Source organism: Mesocricetus auratus, unplaced genomic scaffold, assembly GCF_017639785.1.
Source record: "Mesocricetus auratus isolate SY011 unplaced genomic scaffold, BCM_Maur_2.0 Super-Scaffold_100010, whole genome shotgun sequence".
Taxonomy (NCBI): Eukaryota; Metazoa; Chordata; class Mammalia; order Rodentia; family Cricetidae; genus Mesocricetus; species Mesocricetus auratus.
The window spans coordinates 64,730,453-64,747,685 of record NW_024429194.1 but is presented as its reverse complement, the minus strand read 5'-3'; the positions used below and the strand labels follow the sequence as shown (position 1 = coordinate 64,747,685).

General features: G+C 46.8%; 1 protein-coding gene across 2 annotated transcripts in view; it reads left to right on the top strand.

Annotated features, from left to right (window-relative positions):
* Scn8a (sodium voltage-gated channel alpha subunit 8) overlaps nt 1–17,233 on the top strand; it is a 163,516-nt gene that overhangs the window by 121,185 nt on the left and 25,098 nt on the right. For both annotated transcript variants that reach the window (XM_040753785.1, XM_040753786.1), the window contains exons 14-20: nt 249–487; nt 4,254–4,427; nt 6,228–6,584; nt 7,762–8,232; nt 8,560–8,677; nt 9,080–9,234; nt 14,691–14,864. In XM_040753785.1, coding sequence (XP_040609719.1) covers nt 249–487; nt 4,254–4,427; nt 6,228–6,584; nt 7,762–8,232; nt 8,560–8,677; nt 9,080–9,234; nt 14,691–14,864 — 1,688 coding nt within the window. The remainder of the gene's footprint in view (nt 1–248; nt 488–4,253; nt 4,428–6,227; nt 6,585–7,761; nt 8,233–8,559; nt 8,678–9,079; nt 9,235–14,690; nt 14,865–17,233) is intronic.

Genomic DNA, 17,233 nt, shown 5'->3' with positions numbered 1-17,233 from the left:
GTTCCTCATGTTGTCAACCATAAAATTATTTTCGTTTCTATTTGATGACTGGAATTTTGCTACTGTTATGAATTGTAATGTAAATATGTTTTCTGGTGGTCTTAGGTGACCCCTGTGAAAGGGTCATTTGACACCACCCAAGGGGTCTCAACCCATAGGTTAAGGACCACTTCTCTCTCTCTCTTTGCGTGTGTGGATGTGGGTGTGTCTGGGTGCGCTAAGCTCTCTTTGTTCTTTGCTCTCTCCAGAGCTGGAAGAGTCTCAGAGAAAATGCCCACCATGCTGGTATAAGTTTGCCAACACTTTCCTCATCTGGGAGTGTCACCCCTACTGGATAAAACTGAAGGAGATTGTGAACTTAATCGTCATGGACCCTTTTGTAGACTTGGCCATCACCATCTGCATTGTTCTGAATACACTATTTATGGCGATGGAGCACCATCCCATGACGCCACAGTTTGAGCACGTCTTGGCTGTAGGAAATCTGGTAAGATGGAGCAGGGTCTCCCGATGGGATGACTTGATTGTGGTTTTCCTGCAGGCTGCCTTTTCCTGATGGGGAAGCTGGAGCTCAGTTAACAAACAGTGATGGTGGTGACTGGAGATGAGTGTGTCCTATGTTGTGGGTCAGCACTCCGGGCTGCACCCCTTCAGCTGTCTTTTCTGCAGCGCTTGGGGCCATCACTGAGAGCCAGGAAGCCAACTGCAGCGGCAGGAGTGGGAGGGGACGGCGGGCTGGTGTAGCAGCCTGAGCCAAGGATCTCTGGGTTGTTTTTGCCACCCTCCCCCATTCTGTTTCTCATGTTGATTCCTGCACTGCTCAAAAAGTCCACTTTCCCTTGTACCTTAGGTAACAGCCACCTAAAACGGGGGAGCTGTAGTGCACAGAGCGCCCTACACTGCTTGCACTGTGGGTCTTACCTCTCGTGTGGTGTTATTTACAAGAAACTTTTGACTCCAAACAGCTTCCCCACCAGTCCATCCTCTGGGCCATCATCCAGTTTCTGCTACTAGCTGATCTCTACCAAATGTCTCGTAGTATTAAGTCATATATTTATTTAGTCATATTAGTTAGAAGGTAATATGTGAAGCTTCAAAACATCAAGAAGTTATGATTTCAGATGTCTGTTTTCCCAGTACAGAGATGAGATCGTTGAGTTCCTCAAGTAAAGAGTGAGTTAGTAGTCCTCCCGGTCTCCTGGGCCCTGCCCTTCCTTAGGAGCCGCATCATGGGCGTGGCCCCATCCAGCTCCATGTTCACCTGCAGCATGATGGCTGCCCAGTGTTCTCTGCGCTCACGCCCTCCCTCTTGCAAAAGCTCGCATACACACCCACACATGTGGGATTTCACCTTCAGTCCTCACACAGTTATTTTAATGCCATCTTTTAGTTCCCATCCTGAAAATACACTTTTGCCCAGAGCGGGCTTCACCTTTCTTCCTCTTCCTCCTTGTCCTCCTCCTTTTCCTTCTCCTTCTCTTCCTCCTCCTCCCCTTCTTCATCTTCTCCTTTTTTTTTAAGCTTTTGCTCTTTGCAGATTACATGCCGGTTTTTTAGGACTCCCCGAGTCTGTGTCTGACCCTTATGTGACCCACAGGGCCGTGACCTTGGTGCACAGTCAGTGTTGGGCTGCCTAGTGCTCCTCACCACCACCAGGCACAGCTTCCGTTGGTCTCCTCATTTCTGTTCCATCACTTGGCTTAGGTGATGTGTCAGGCTTCTCTCTGTATAGTTCCTCGTTTCCATTTGTAGTTAATAAACACTTAGGAGGGAAACACTTTGAAATTATCTAGTTTCCTGTTCATCTGACTGCTGACTCATCCCTCTATATCAGAATCCCTCTCTATCTTCTCATTCTTATCCACTGTATTATAGTGTGTTACTGTCCTTTACTTTTATGTTTACCCTATCCCTGATTTGGCTGTTGGGAAGTCCTTCAACCTGTTTTCTGTGTCCTTTTGATATATTCAAGTTTCTTCCTTGGTTTCTGGTACCAGGAGAAATTTGTGGGTTTTTTTTCTGTGCCAGGATTGAATAGGACATTCTCAAGAAATCCTGACCTGATTGTTCAGTGAATGTAGTGTTGTAAAGCCAAGACTTGCACCTGAGTGTGCTTACTGAGGCCAAGCCATTGTACACAGTGACAACCAGGGAGGGCTCTGTCACTTCCGGTCTAGTCTAACACCACAGTGTTCTTTCTCCCCCCCCCCAACCTTTGAAACTCCTCTGACCGTAAGAAGCCGGCTACCAGTCCCCATGATAGACTAACGTGATCAGAAAGCCGTGTGGCCTCCCGGGTTCAGTTCCAGCACCCTCTGGGTGTCTTCAGCACACACATGTGGTACCTCCACCCACCCAGACTACTGCTCTCTGTGCAAAGACCTTCACACTTGCGAAACTCAGACAGCCTGCGCAAGTCACCCTATACACCTTCATTTTGTGTGCCCTACTTGACTTTTGAAGAACCATTCAAGCCTGCCTGGACACACTTCTCGTCCACAGGCTTTCTCTAGAACGGAAGCTTGCTTCATCCTGCTTACACTGAGTCCTCATGCCCTGCCACATATCTGTGTAACACGCCCACATGCTCACTTGACTCAGCTCAAACCAGACCACATCCTCACCTCCTGTTCTCTCAGATTGAGAGGCACCGTCCTTACCACACACTGCTGCGGGAGCTCTCCCTACTCGTGCGTCCTCCTCACCAGGATGCTTTCCTCGCCCCGCTTAAGCTGTCACTCTGCCAGCCCTGCTTCACCGTTTGGTTGGTGTGGGTACCTTCCCATCCCACTCGGACCTCAGTGCCAGGGAGTGTAGCTATCCCAGGCAGCTCTCATTACCTCTACAGCCCCCACTGGACTGGTCCTCCATAGTGAAAGGAAGCCTCCCCTGGTTCTGATAGCCACGCTGTTTGCCTGCATGATTGTCTCATTCCTATTGACTTTTGGTGCTGGGGAGCTCCTCTTCCAGTGCTGGGGAGCACCTCTTCCAGTGCTGAGGAGCAGTTATGCAGAGGTCACTGCTGCCCTGCTTTGTCCCAACAGCTTGCCCCAGGCCCCTCCCCGTGGATTACTATGGTGTCAAGCCTATTGTTACACAAAAAAAGTTCTCTGTAAAAATAGGATAATCAGTAAGAATCATATTTGGGCAACCTGCCCTTGATATCCTCCTTATCACCAGCTTCTGTCCTAAGGCCTGTGGGATAGGGATAGTCCTAGGAAATACAAGGTGTTTTACATCAGGCAGAAGAGCAGGACATAAGAAATGGGGGATAAGGGAGTAGTTCTTGCGAAAGGGATGCTACAAATGATTGGATGCCATACTAAAAAGGTAAGAAGGAGACCAAAGTGTCCAACACTGAGAAGATTCCTTGGGAAATGTTGCATCAGTGGAACAGTAGCAGCAATAAAATGGATCGGGAGACCATGCAGCAGCAGAATGGAGTCATGCCATCTGGGAAAATCAGGTTCAAAATATTATGTATTGTAACATATATATGCATTAAAAAACTCAGTAAGAGATCACATAAAATGGTGATCATAAGCAAAGCAGGGAGACTATGAACTCTTTCTGGTTTTATACACTTTGGACAACATCTGATTGCTCTTATCACTTAAACTGTGGCATATGACTAGGTTTGGTAAGATATAATAGCAAATCAAAAATGAGAGGGTATATTGTGAACCTAAACACTAGAAGTTTTTTTTTAACATGTGTTACTTTCTTTTAACTGATACATAGTTGTGTTTATTTGCAGGGCACAGCTTGCGTTTCAGTACATGTACACATTGTACAATGATCAATTCAGGGCAATTAGCAAATCTGTCACTGCCAACATTTATCTTTCTTCATAATAACTTTCAGAGTCCTTTCTAGCTATTTTGAAATGTAAATACATATTTGCTGATTATAATTACTCCCCCATAAAATTGGGCCACCAAATGCCTGACAGTCTTTAAAGGGAGGTGGCCTTGTATCCTGTTCATACTGCTTATATTATTTGCTAACCCTGTGCTACACAATATGAAGTGGGTGGTTCTGGTGACTGAGATGGAAACACTGGCACTGAAAATTTCATCCAAACAAAAAGGAGACTGTCTTGTATTGGTGTTGGTGCTCATGAGCTACCCAGGTGTTGATGTCCAGCAGCGTAGAGGCCAAGGCTGGCTTTTGATTCTTGGACATGTGGCATTGAAAGAGATGGTATGTTCTCTCTGATGCTCCCTCCTTACCGCCTTCCTCTCCTTCTTCAGGTGTTCACTGGGATTTTCACGGCAGAAATGTTTCTGAAGCTCATAGCCATGGATCCCTACTATTATTTCCAAGAAGGCTGGAACATTTTTGACGGATTTATTGTCTCCCTCAGTTTAATGGAGCTGGGTCTCGCGGACGTGGAGGGACTGTCAGTGCTGCGCTCTTTCCGATTGGTATTCCAGATTTCTCTAGTTTCTTTGCACATTTCCCGTCTTACAGCTAACTATCAGAAAGTGCTTTGTGTAGCTAACGTAGGCCGTCCCCTGAAGTGTACTCTGTCCCGGTTCAGCTTGCCACTAAAGTCTTGAAAACTCTGCTAAACATAACATGGTATAAAAGTTAGGTTTTGAAATGAGTAAGCTAAAGAAATTAAGTTTTAGAGGTTCTTTAGGAAACAGTGGTTAATTCAGAAGAGGAAGGAGTCCAGTGGCCTTGTGAGATCATTTGGTTGGCTATTGCATTGTTTCTCTGAGTATCTCTCCCTGAATGGAGAGAACCTATGTGTTCAAAGATGGTTTTCTTCATTTCTTCTGTATGGAAACACCTTCGAGAGATTGAACATAAAATAGTGTTCTATTAAATTACATTGAAATTGGTGTTTGAACATTGACTTAATTTTCCATGTTATTAGTGATTAGTGTCATTTATTAACGTATTTGTATAAAGAAGTGTTTAAATTGCTAAGTGATTCTGAAGAAGTTAATGAGATGTGCAGCGAGGACAGGTGTGGGTGACACCCTGTAGAGGCTGAGGGGCCTTGCGGTTTCTTGCTCAGCTCCCTCGTGTTTCTCTCTTGGGTCAGGACAGTACCTAAGCAATTTCTCACTGAGATAGTCAACTTATCAAAGAGCTGGCCTAGAGTAGAGCTCATAGCATGGAGACTACATGCATGTACCTCACTGAAAAGGCTGAGGATCCTGCCCATAGTTGATTTATTTTTAATTTTTAAAAATGTATTTACGTGTTTGCCTGTGCACCACTTGCACTGCCTGAGGAGACCAAAAGAGGGCGCTAGACCCCTTTGAGCTAGAGTCACAGGTGGTTATGAGCCACATGAGTGCTGGGAGAGGGATCAGAGCTCTCAACCCCTGAGTCATCTCTCCAGCCCTCATAGTTGACTTTCTAAAACACAGTCTTATCTCAATTACAAAAGAAAGGTCTGAATAAATTAGAAGCCAGGCAGGGAAAACTATGAGTGATCCAGAGCAGCACAGGGGTGAATCTCAAGCTTTCAGATAAAACCCTCATCTTTAGTTGGCACAAAATACTGCTGTTGACATCTACCAAAATGGCTGTGTATTGTAACAAAGGACATTTAACCCTGACATTACTATTATACCCTTGGCCAACACACCATGGTTTCATACACCAAAGTTCTCAACCTGTTTGCCAGGACCTTGTAATTATCACAGAGTATAGATACTTATGACTGACAGGCACCAAAACTTATGTTTTCTGAATTAGTAACAGTGGTTGTCCCTTTCACTGTTTGCCACAGGTACACTGCCTCTACTTGAGAGTTGTGATTTTTTTCCCCCAATTATTCCGAACATCTCACACTCTTGTATCAGCCATTGGTTAGTTGTTGGCCAGCCAAAGGAAATCCTTAGAATTTTCTAATGCTTGTATTTTAGGGCAACAGATATGTTCTTTCACTGTCCTTACGGTCCCCTACAGTTTGCATACTCCTTGCTGGTTTCTTTCCCGGAGAACCCAGGAGTCAAATCAGAAAGGACTCTGACTCGGGACAACATAAAGAGCCTGGCTTTAAAGTTTTCATTTCATTTCTGAAGTTAATCGATTTTCTTTTATCCATAAGTCGTTTGAATCTTTGAGTCTGAAACGGGATTAGAAAGTTCTGAGAATTTCCTAAAGGTGATACATAAATTAAATCCAACCTTCCTAATTTTACATGTTTTCATTTCAGCGATGTTGTAAGACAATGGTTTACCATTTCACTTTTTTTTCCTTAGCTTCGAGTCTTCAAATTGGCCAAGTCCTGGCCCACCCTGAACATGCTGATCAAGATCATCGGGAACTCTGTAGGTGCCCTGGGGAACCTGACCCTGGTGCTGGCCATCATCGTCTTCATCTTTGCTGTGGTGGGGATGCAGCTCTTTGGGAAGAGCTACAAGGAGTGCGTCTGCAAGATCAACCAGGACTGCGAGCTGCCGCGCTGGCACATGCACGACTTCTTCCACTCCTTCCTCATCGTCTTCCGAGTGCTGTGCGGGGAGTGGATCGAGACCATGTGGGACTGCATGGAGGTGGCGGGCCAGGCCATGTGCCTCATTGTCTTCATGATGGTCATGGTCATTGGCAACTTGGTGGTTAGTACCAGTGTGAACCTATTGCTGTCCTGTTCCCTAGGCCACTCACTTCTTTACCGCCTTCCTTCTCTGTTGAACTCTTTCTTGACCCAGGTTGGCTTTAAGATACAAATGGAGAGATGACTGTTTATTATTGGAGTGCCTACTGACTCTGACACACTGTTACTTGGTAACCCTTGGTCATGAGTGAACAAAGAAACACCCTCCTCCAAGGCCACATAGCTGATAGGCTTCAGGGGTTTTGTCTGTCTGTCCTTCCAATTGCAAAAAGTTTCCTTTTTCTAGAAAAATCAACATTTGTTCACCTTGGCGCTGTTGAAATCTCAGGCTGCATACTTGGCAGTGGCCTGTTGCACTGTTGAACTTACCACAATCCCCAGCCTCTACTCGATGGATGCCAGGAGCAACTTCTATTTCAATGACCAAAAAAAATGTCCACAGACACTGGCATATGTTCGCTGGGTGTATTGTGCACACTGCAGCTGGAAGAGCAGCTCACACAGTCCCTGTAACCTCAGACACTCCAGTTCTTCCCGTTTTCTTCCAAGTTTTCCTGCAGTGGGCACATCCCTTGGAAACAGCTCTGGCTCTCCCATAATAAAAGTTATTGAAAGCTGCTGCAGTCCCCGACCTTCTCCACCAGTCACCTTCTCTAGGTCCTGGCCCTCTAGCACCTGCCTTCTTCACATCTCTACACCTGCAGCTCTCTTCACATATCTCTGGGCTGCATCTTTGCATTTCTGTACTTTATCCGGTATTACTAGAAGTGTGACCTAGAAGCTACCTATATCATAATCAGGCAGGTTTATTCATTTAAAGGCCAAAAAAGGTAATATATTGGGCATATACATACAGATATGAAAGGATAAAAGAGCAGAGGAAAGTGCAAAAATTCCTTATATTAAAACCAAAAGAAATCCCCATCTGGTGACGTGAACATTTAAAATGCTTTGTGGAAGTACTGGACACAGCATTCCCATAGAGTGCTTGCCTCGCATGCACAAGGTAATGTATTCATCCATAGAACAAACAGATAAACAAAATGAGCTGTGATAAGAACCAAACAGGCACAACAGAAACTCTGCAGTCATTGTGGCGCTGTTGGCTTTGTAGCCCTGACTAGAATGGATAACGTCTAATTCCAGCATTGCTCCTTTTTCTGCTGCCACTGGTGTAGGTGCTGAACCTATTTCTGGCCTTGCTTCTGAGCTCCTTCAGTGCAGACAACCTGGCAGCCACAGATGATGACGGGGAGATGAACAACCTGCAGATCTCCGTCATCCGAATCAAGAAGGGCGTGGCTTGGACCAAAGTGAAAGTGCATGCCTTCATGCAGGCGCACTTTAAGCAGCGGGAGGCAGACGAGGTGAAACCTCTGGATGAACTGTATGAAAAGAAGGCCAACTGCATCGCCAACCACACTGGTGTGGACATCCACCGCAATGGCGACTTCCAGAAGAATGGCAACGGTACCACCAGTGGCATCGGCAGCAGTGTGGAGAAGTACATCATTGACGAGGACCACATGTCCTTCATCAACAACCCAAACTTGACTGTTCGGGTGCCCATTGCGGTGGGAGAGTCTGATTTTGAGAACCTCAACACCGAGGACGTTAGCAGCGAGTCAGACCCTGAAGGCAGCAAAGATGTAAGGTCCCAACCGAGAAAACCACCCCAGCAAGGCCCAGCCCCAAAGACTGGCTCAGCCATGGGCTTAATGGAGAGATTGTGCAATAGGCACTTTACTGAGTCATGGCTTCCCTGGCTAAGCCTGGGGCTTCTGGAGGACCTGGGTCTGAGGCTGGAGTAAACCCTTTAGTTTGTCCCTGCTCTTTGTCCACTTCCCCTGTAACCCAGAGACCCACGCAGGGTCCTGTGGCTGGTGCCTGTCTGTGTATGACCCCAGCAGAGGTGGTGTGGACCACGGGCGTGTGTCCCTGTGCAGCTTCTGACCATCCTTTTCTTTTGTGTCTAGAAACTGGATGACACCAGCTCCTCTGAGGGAAGCACCATCGATATCAAGCCTGAAGTGGAAGAGGTCCCTGTGGAGCAGCCTGAGGAATACTTGGATCCAGACGCCTGCTTCACAGAGGGTGAAAAGCGGGCAGAGGAGGGCTGGCACGAGACCCCGCATGCCGTTCACTTACTCCCGTGCAGGGGCTGGGGGCGCTAGAGATGGCCACCATTTCCATCACTTCCCTTCCTCGTTCTGACACACGAGTTTCTAGTCTCTAGTTTGTCTTGCCTGTCTTCTCTTGGCACCAGCCCCCGGAAAGGTCTCTGCTGCACAGTGTGCTGCCTCCTGCCCGCCCTCTTCCTGCCGATTCCTGATTCCTGAGGCCTTGCCCTATCGTTCGTTACCTTTTCGGCGGCGCAGCCTTAGCAATCCTGCTGCGTTCAGCTACTGCCCTCCCTACTGCCTAGTGGGAGCCTGGAAAGAGACAAGTCAGACCGCTCCAGCATCCGGTCTGACCTGGCTCTCCCATTGATGTCAGGTTGTGTCCAGCGGTTCAAGTGCTGCCAGGTGAACATTGAGGAAGGGCTAGGCAAGTCCTGGTGGATCCTTCGGAAAACCTGCTTCCTCATTGTAGAGCACAACTGGTTTGAGACCTTCATCATCTTCATGATTCTGCTCAGCAGTGGCGCCCTGGTGAGACTCAGGGTAGAACGGCTGGTGGCTGGTGGGGGAAGGGCCCAGAGACAGTCACAGCGGGAAGAGGCTGGGCGTGGGTCCTGCCCAGTGTCTTCCGAAGGATGGATTGGATGGAGTCCTAATAGAAGGCTGATAAAGTGCTTTGAGCTGGTGTGGAGCCTTTGAGGCTGGAGTCACCCTTCTTCCCATTCTGATCTGAAGACTTAGCATGACCCCTGCTCAAGCCTGTGATGCTCTTTTCATGGGGATGAAGACATACCTGTCACTGCCTGCTTTGTCCTCCCCTAGACAGACTCCCAAAATGAGCATCCTTCTCAGCACCTGTTTCCCAAGGTAGGAGGGATGTGGTCCTCCACCCGCTCCCTGGACACCCGTAACAGTAGCGCATGTTCAAAGATGCAGTTCTGCTGTATCCTCGGTGCTCATCAGCAGCACGTAGCCTGCAGGATGGAGCACAGATTTCTCCCTCATTGTGCCCCCCCCACGGTGCTCATCATCTTGACATTTACTCCCATGATTAGCTGGCTTGCCAAGGAGGACCGGTAGACAGACTGCTGTAAAGGAGTCGGCTGCTAGCTGAGGGATCTGAAGACAGGGCTAGAGATGCTGTACATTTTCCTTTTCATTTGTGAAAAATACAGGATTGTGAAAGGTTTTTATTTTATCTTTTAAAAATTGTAAGCATTTACTTAGGAGGAATGCCATAGCATATATGTGGAGGTCAGAGGACAACATACAAGCGTAAGTTCTCTCTTTCCACCAAGGTCCCCAAGATTGAGCTCAGGTCATCAGGGTTAGTGGCAAGTGCCTTTACCTGCTGAACCATCTCACTGGCCCCCTTGAAATGTTTTTACAGAAGAAGGTGGGCACATTCATGTCAGTGCAAAATTAAAGTTTAATCTGGAATTAAAAGAGAAGGGGGAAGATCTCAAAGTCTATGTTAAAGAACTCAATAATTTAAGCAATTACATTGGCTTGCCAGATGAAAGACTAACAGAAACTGAGAAGGGCAATGGTGTGTGGTAACCCCGGCCCAAGGAGAGGCTAGTGAGGGCAGAGAGGAAGGTTTGTGAAGGGGGCTTCAGGGTTAAAGCTGGAGACCTAAAAGATGGTAGGGTAGACACTGACCTGCCAGGTGGGGAGCCAGGCTGCCCCATCTGCCGACCTGTGGCACAGTGACTCAGGCTGTGCTCTCTGAGGTGCTGTGGAGGAACCAGGTAGGAGAATGGGGATGGTGTTCATCAGCGTCTCCACACAGAGAGAAGTAGCAGTGACCAAAGGTTTTGTGCGCTCTTTACCATTCACTGTTAGCAATTTCATCCATCACAGAGGACCAAGAGAGTGACTGTTGGCTCAGTGCACGACCCTGTGCAGTTAGCAGATGCGTGCCTGGTAGCCCATGCCTTTAACCCAGCACCCAGCAAACAAAGGCAGGTGGATCTCTGTGAGTTCAGGGCAAGCCTGGTCTACAGAGTGTGTTCCAGACTAGTCAGGGCTCCACAGTGAGACCTGCTGAGTGAACCAGCTCTCAGCAGGTCAGGGAAACCAGCAGCTTTAGTGAAACTGCGAGTGCAGACACACAGGAGACTTTTGGGGGGCAAAGCTTAATTCTTCGTTTTATTTGTCTGCTGCTGCTTGTTCTGATCTCTGTGTTCTGTCCTTCTACCATTTTCCTTCTTCTTTTTCCCTTGTTCCCCTTCTGTATTTATTATCTTTCTCTTATCCCTTTCATACCCCCTAATACAACAATTTCTAGGCAAGAAAAATTACCTCCTAGCCACAAGTTACATAGTTTCCAAAAAATAAACTAAAATCTTTGTATAAGAAGAAATTACATTATGATCACAAGTTACATTTTTCTTAGAAGCCCTCAAGTAGTTGAACATTTTCCTTTGTATTAATTTTCCCGCTGTAACATCTTCACCCCAAAGCAATGATTCTTTTCTAATTGATTAACAAAGTTTTAAGCAAGCCAAGTATATTTCAGCCAGTTCCTTTGTACTAACAGGTAGCTATTTGCGGTTTCAGTGTAGCAGATTCCTATCTTATTTCTACTCTACGAAAAGTTTAGACAAGTAGTCAACTAACCATCTGTTTTTCTTTGCACACAATAGGGTCATTTAATTTCCTTTCACAATTTTGTTTTCGCAAGGTGCATACTGAAACCTAGGATTAATTGTATAAGCTACATGGCCAAGGAACTCAGGCCTAACCTTGGGTGTAGGGACATAATTGCTTTCTTTGATCATCAGCCTGTTTTTTCACAGGCAGAATTCATGAATCTATAGTGCATGAAATTTACTTGTTCCTATTTTTCATTCTCTGCAAATCTCATATCTAACAAAGGGAAAGGTAACTTCTAGCCTATTTTTGTCTTATTTGTATCTCTTATTGTAACAATTGGCAAAATAGCCCAAACCGTTTCCCTAATCATCTTCATTAACTGCCTTAGCCACCTGTGTCTCTTAGGTTAACTCAGAAAATACATCATTAATTCAACCAAGTATTATTGCTCTTATAAAAATCATCTTCATGATCTGCAAGTAAATTGCCCAGTGAGGATGGGATTTTCCCATGAAATACATACTGTACTAGATACAGTGGGACCCTTTCTTAGAGTAATCGCACCACACCACATACAGCAGAAACAAGCAGTAACAAGCAGGAGGAAACACAGCAGAAGCAAGGGCATTTTGGAAACAGTCCCCCTGGGGCTTTGCCTCTCCAGGATTTACCCACCATAGCTTTGCTGTCTGGTGGGCTGTGCTCCATTGCTGACCACAGCTCCTCTGACATGGCCACCAGAAGAGACCCTGTCTTAAAGAAAGAAAAGGGAGGGAGGGAGGAGGAAGGAAGACTTGAATAGAGCTACAGTGAACCCCAGAGGGAGGGCCCCCAGCGACAGGAGACCATTTGTGGACATCTCGTCTTCACTTACAGAATAGTTTTCTAACCAATGCTCTGCCATAAGGGGAAGCCATTGACGTTTTTCATGAAATAGAGAATTCATTTGTGCCAAGACTATGAGAAGGGTCTCAGGTCCCATGACGCCCATCTCCCCTGCCATTCATGAAGTGGGTGGCAACCTGGTGTTTATGTGTCTCCATACCAGGGCCTGGCACATGCTACTTAGGCACACCGACCATAAGCTACATCCCCAGCCTCCCATTTCTAAAGATGGGGCTGTTCTCTCCAAAGCAGGTGCTTCTCGTAGCATCACAGAGGACTTGTCTCCACCTCCATGAAGCTTCCTCATTTCAGACATTTCCTCCTGCATTAGTACTTTTCATGTCACTCTGACGAAACACTTAACAGAAAAATTCACTCTGCATCTTCTTTTCAGAAGGTTTAGTTTGTGGTCATTTGGCTCCTTGTTTCTGAGACTGTAGAGGCGGAATGCCATGGCAGCAGGAGGGGACATAGTTCACCTCATGATGGACAGGAAGCAGAAGGGGTCAGGGCCAAATAACGTCCCTGCCTTAGTTAGGGTTTCTATTGCTGTGAAGAGACACCATGACCACAGCAACTCTTATAAAGAAAACAATCAGGATGGCTCAGTCACAGTTTCAGAGGTTCAGTCCATTATCATCATGGCGGGGAGCGTGGTGGCATGCACACCCCCTCCAACAAAGCCACACCTAACAGTGCCACTCCCTGTGAGCTTATGGGGACCAATTATATACAAGCCACCACAATCCCAAGCTCCCAGGAGCTGCTTTATTCAACCAAGCAGGAAGCTCTACGACCTCCGAGTAATCCATTCAGAGTTTGCACCCACCAGTGGATTAAACCTGTGGGCCTCACTGCTCCCAGTCACAATTAACCATCATAACTCCTCTTCGCACCACAACCATATAGTCCACCATTGTGCAAAAGGAGGGACTACCTTGTTCATGGGTTCCATAGAAGTAAAATAACACTATGGTTTTCTGCATCCAAGACTCCCACCTCTGGGGCCCACCGCCCATGTCTGTGGCATCAAGGAACTAAAAGGAGAAAAAAACCTTGTCATGTCTGATAGACAGTATGAGTAAGATTGTAAGTAACTGGAACCCTCACATCCTCTGGTGAATGTGAGATGGCTCAGCTACTATGGAAAACAGTTGCCAGTTCCTCAGAAATGTTAGGGTGTTACCTGCAAATTCTACTCCTAATTATATGCCCTAAACATGGAACATGGCCAGGCAGTGGTGGTGTAGATCCCAGCACTTGAGAGGCAGAGGATGTGGATCTCTGAGTTTGAGGCCAGTCTGGTCATCAGAGTGAGTTCCAGGACAGCCAAAGCTACATAGAGAAACCCTGTCTCGAAAAAACCAGAGAGAGAGAAGAAATGAGAAACATACTGTCACATACTAGCTTAAAAATAGAAACAGCCCAAGTATCCATCAACTAAGGATGGATAAACAAAATGTGGCTTGGCCATACCTTACAGTCATGGTCCTCTATGAAGAATGGAGGGATGTGTGTGTGTGTGTGTGTACACATACATAAACGCATACATACATACACATACTCAGTGGAAAGACTGAGAACTTTGTGCTTAGTTAAGGATCCAGACATAGGGGTTGAAGAGATGGCTCAGCTGTTAAGAATGCATACTGCTTCCAGAGGACCTGAGTTCAATTCCTAGCACCCACATTAGATGGTCCAAAACAGCACCTCTAGCCTCCATGGGCACCTGCATTCATATGCACGTACCCATGCACAAACAGGCACACACACACATAGACACATGATCAAAAAGACAATAAATCTTTTTTCAAAAGAAACACCCAGGCTGGCTGGGCGGTGATGGTGCATACTTTTAATCCCGGCACTCAGGGAGTCAGAGGCAGGTGGATCTCTGTGAGTTCAAGGTCAGCCTGATCTACAAAGCAAGTTCCAGGACAACTAGGGCTACACAGAGAAACCCTGTCTCAAAAAAAAAAGAAAGAAAGGAAGGAAGGAAGGAAGAAAGAAAGAAAGAAAGAAAGAAAGAAAGAAAGAAAGAAAGAAAGAAAGAAAGAAAGAAAGAGAAGAAAAGAGAAAGAAGCAGTCAGGCACAAAGAACATGTATTGGATCATCTCATTTCTGTGAAATGCCCCGAAAGGGCAGATTACTATACCTAAGACCAACAGGGTATGGGGCAGGAGGGTGATAGCTAGAAGATGTGGAAGTTCTTTTTGTGGATAATGAAAATGTTATGAAATTCTGTGATGGTTGTTTATCCTAAAAGCCATTAAATTATACATTTAAAGAGCTGGATTATATGGGGTGTAAATTATTTCCATAAAACACTGGCCTGGGAGCTCAGTGGTGACCCTGCATATCCAGGGCCCCGGACTCTATCCCCAGCATCACTAACTAAACCAGTAAAGAAGCAAAGGGGGGGACTGATGGGGGCAGCTCAGTGTGGGAGGAGCTGCTGTGGTAGTGCATCCGGCTGATTAGGTAGCTGTTGCCTCTCTTCCAGGCTTTTGAGGACATCTACATTGAGCAGAGGAAGACCATTCGTACCATCCTGGAGTACGCAGACAAGGTCTTCACCTACATCTTCATCCTGGAGATGTTACTCAAATGGACAGCCTATGGCTTCGTCAAGTTCTTCACCAATGCCTGGTGCTGGCTCGACTTCCTCATTGTGGCTGTAGGTGTCCTGTTTTCCATTTCTCACCCTTTCTAGCAGGAGCTGGGGTTGCCTGGGCTAGGTTAGCAATCAGCACATAGCTGTGGGCTAGAGGGAAAGTCCTCTTATGACAGTCAGATCGTATTTGGAGAGTGGGACCTCTGAAGACCCTGCATCGTCCCAGAGGCTGTCCTGGTCTTCACACCATGGGGCCTGGCTTATTTAGATTGAGAGTTCCCTGTCTTTAGCCTGGACACCAGACAGTGGGACATCCCCTTTCTGCTACTATGAGATGGGATTCTGAGATGAGGTGGGGTGTGGGGATGAGGTGTGGTGTGGGGCACAGTGGGGTTTGGGGATGGGGTGTGGTGTGGAAATGAGGTAGGGTATGGGGATGTGGTGGGATGCTGGGATGGGGCACAGTCTGTACCTCATGTCCATGCCCCTGGGTATTTCCCAGATGTGCCAATCAAGGCCCTTTTCCTGAGAAGGGCCAGTGGTATTGCCGTTTCTTCTATGATCACCAAATGAACACTTTTCCCCTCCAGCCTGTCTGACCCTGTCCAAGGCTTCACGACTGGGAGCTGCCATGTTGTGTTTTCAGGTTGGGGGCAGTGGCGTCAATGACTGTTTCTCACTCCACCAGCGCTTCTTCCTCTACCTCACTAACAATGACCGGCTTCCTCTTTCTGTAGGAACTAAGACTTTTCTCTTGCAGCCTTTAAAGAAAGGGTGCGTGGGGATCACAGGACCAAGGCTGTGGAGAATTTACCTGGGGGCTGCGAAGGGCTGCAAAGATGGAGAGTCTGGAGACCGGAGACTGGGTAGGCGTGTTTAGAAGAGGCTTCGTGGGCTGTGTGGCAAACTGCCTATGGAAAACCTATGGGATCTAGGGCAGATCAGTTGGGAAATCTTTCTCACTCATCTGACAGGAGCCGAGGACTCTGCCCTGGCAATGACTTCCGCTTTAAAAACACAGTCCCTTCCAAAGTTGGTGGTTACTTTGAGAACTGTCCTTGTCCTCGTCCTCTGCTAGCTGTATTAGTCAGGGTTCTCTAGAGGAACAGGACTTACAGCACGAATCTCTATATATACAGAAAGGGGATTTATTAGAATGACTTACAGGCCGCAGTTCATCTAGCCCAACAATGGCTGTCTGTGAACGGAAGGTCCAAGAATCCGTCATTGTTCAGTCCATGACTCAGCCGGTCTTCAGTATACACCAGAATCCCAAAGAAGTATACTCCATTGCCAGTGAAGGAATAGACTTGCTAGCCAGGTGAGAACAAGCAGGCCATTGATTGGCAACGCTTCCTTTTTCCATGTCTTTATCTAGGTTTCCAGCAGAAAGTGTGGCCCAGAGGAGAGGTGGATCTTCCTGCCTCAAAGATCCGAATTAGACTGGATCTTCCTACTTCAAATTAAGCAGAATCCCTCACAAGTGTGCCTCTCCAGTTCAGGGTTTTAGTTAACGCCAGCTGTAGTCAGGTTGACCAAGAACAGCTGTCACCCTAGTCTTTGAGAAGATATGCAAATGAGGTGGTGAGGCCAGTCTGCAACCTTAAAGTAAGTCATCTAGGCCTGGCCCTAGGGAAGGAGGCATGTCCTTGCAGTTAATAGATCTGGACACTTAAGCAGCTGTGGATTCTAGCTTGTGGGGAAGAATATGGGATGGTACCTGAAGCTAGGCTGGCTCTCTTCCTAGGGAAATACACAATAGCTCTCCAGAGTAGGTACTCTGTGGCACTCAGGAAGATGCCCACAAAGCCCTTACTGTTTTGGATTCACGGAAGACTCAGAGGGATAGGTCCACTAACATGCTCTAGCTACCCCCAGGAACTGTGCCATAGAACAAAGTTTCCCTTTTTCCTTCATGATCAACCCCAACATGAACCAGCTCCTCTTTGGGCTTAGCAACCTCAGTTCAAGGATGTGATCAGGTATGTCACACCACATGCCCAGTCGTCAAGTGAGCTGCTAGGCACATTCACCTACAGATGGTCACTTACCTGTCAAGTATTCTTTCTACACTAGGCTGAAAGAGGGTAAAGCAATAAGATAGGCATATGCTAATCGACTGTAACCCATCACTTCCTCCAGCTTCTGGAATTGCTGGACTATTATATTGTTGTGTGTCCTCACATTGGCTCTGAAGACTATCCCTATACCAGCTGTTGGCAATCAACATGAATTGAATACTGTGTTCAGATTAAGTTGCCTTAGTTCATAAGAAGTCCCAGGAGGGCAAGTGGACACAGCCCCAGGCCTGGAGATCTTGTACCAGCTTCCACAGGAACTCCAACCTAGCTCTAGACCAAGGTAACCCAGGCTGTGAGGACAGGGCTTTCATAGAAACCACACTCTTTTAACCTCCTTTCTCTGTCCATTTA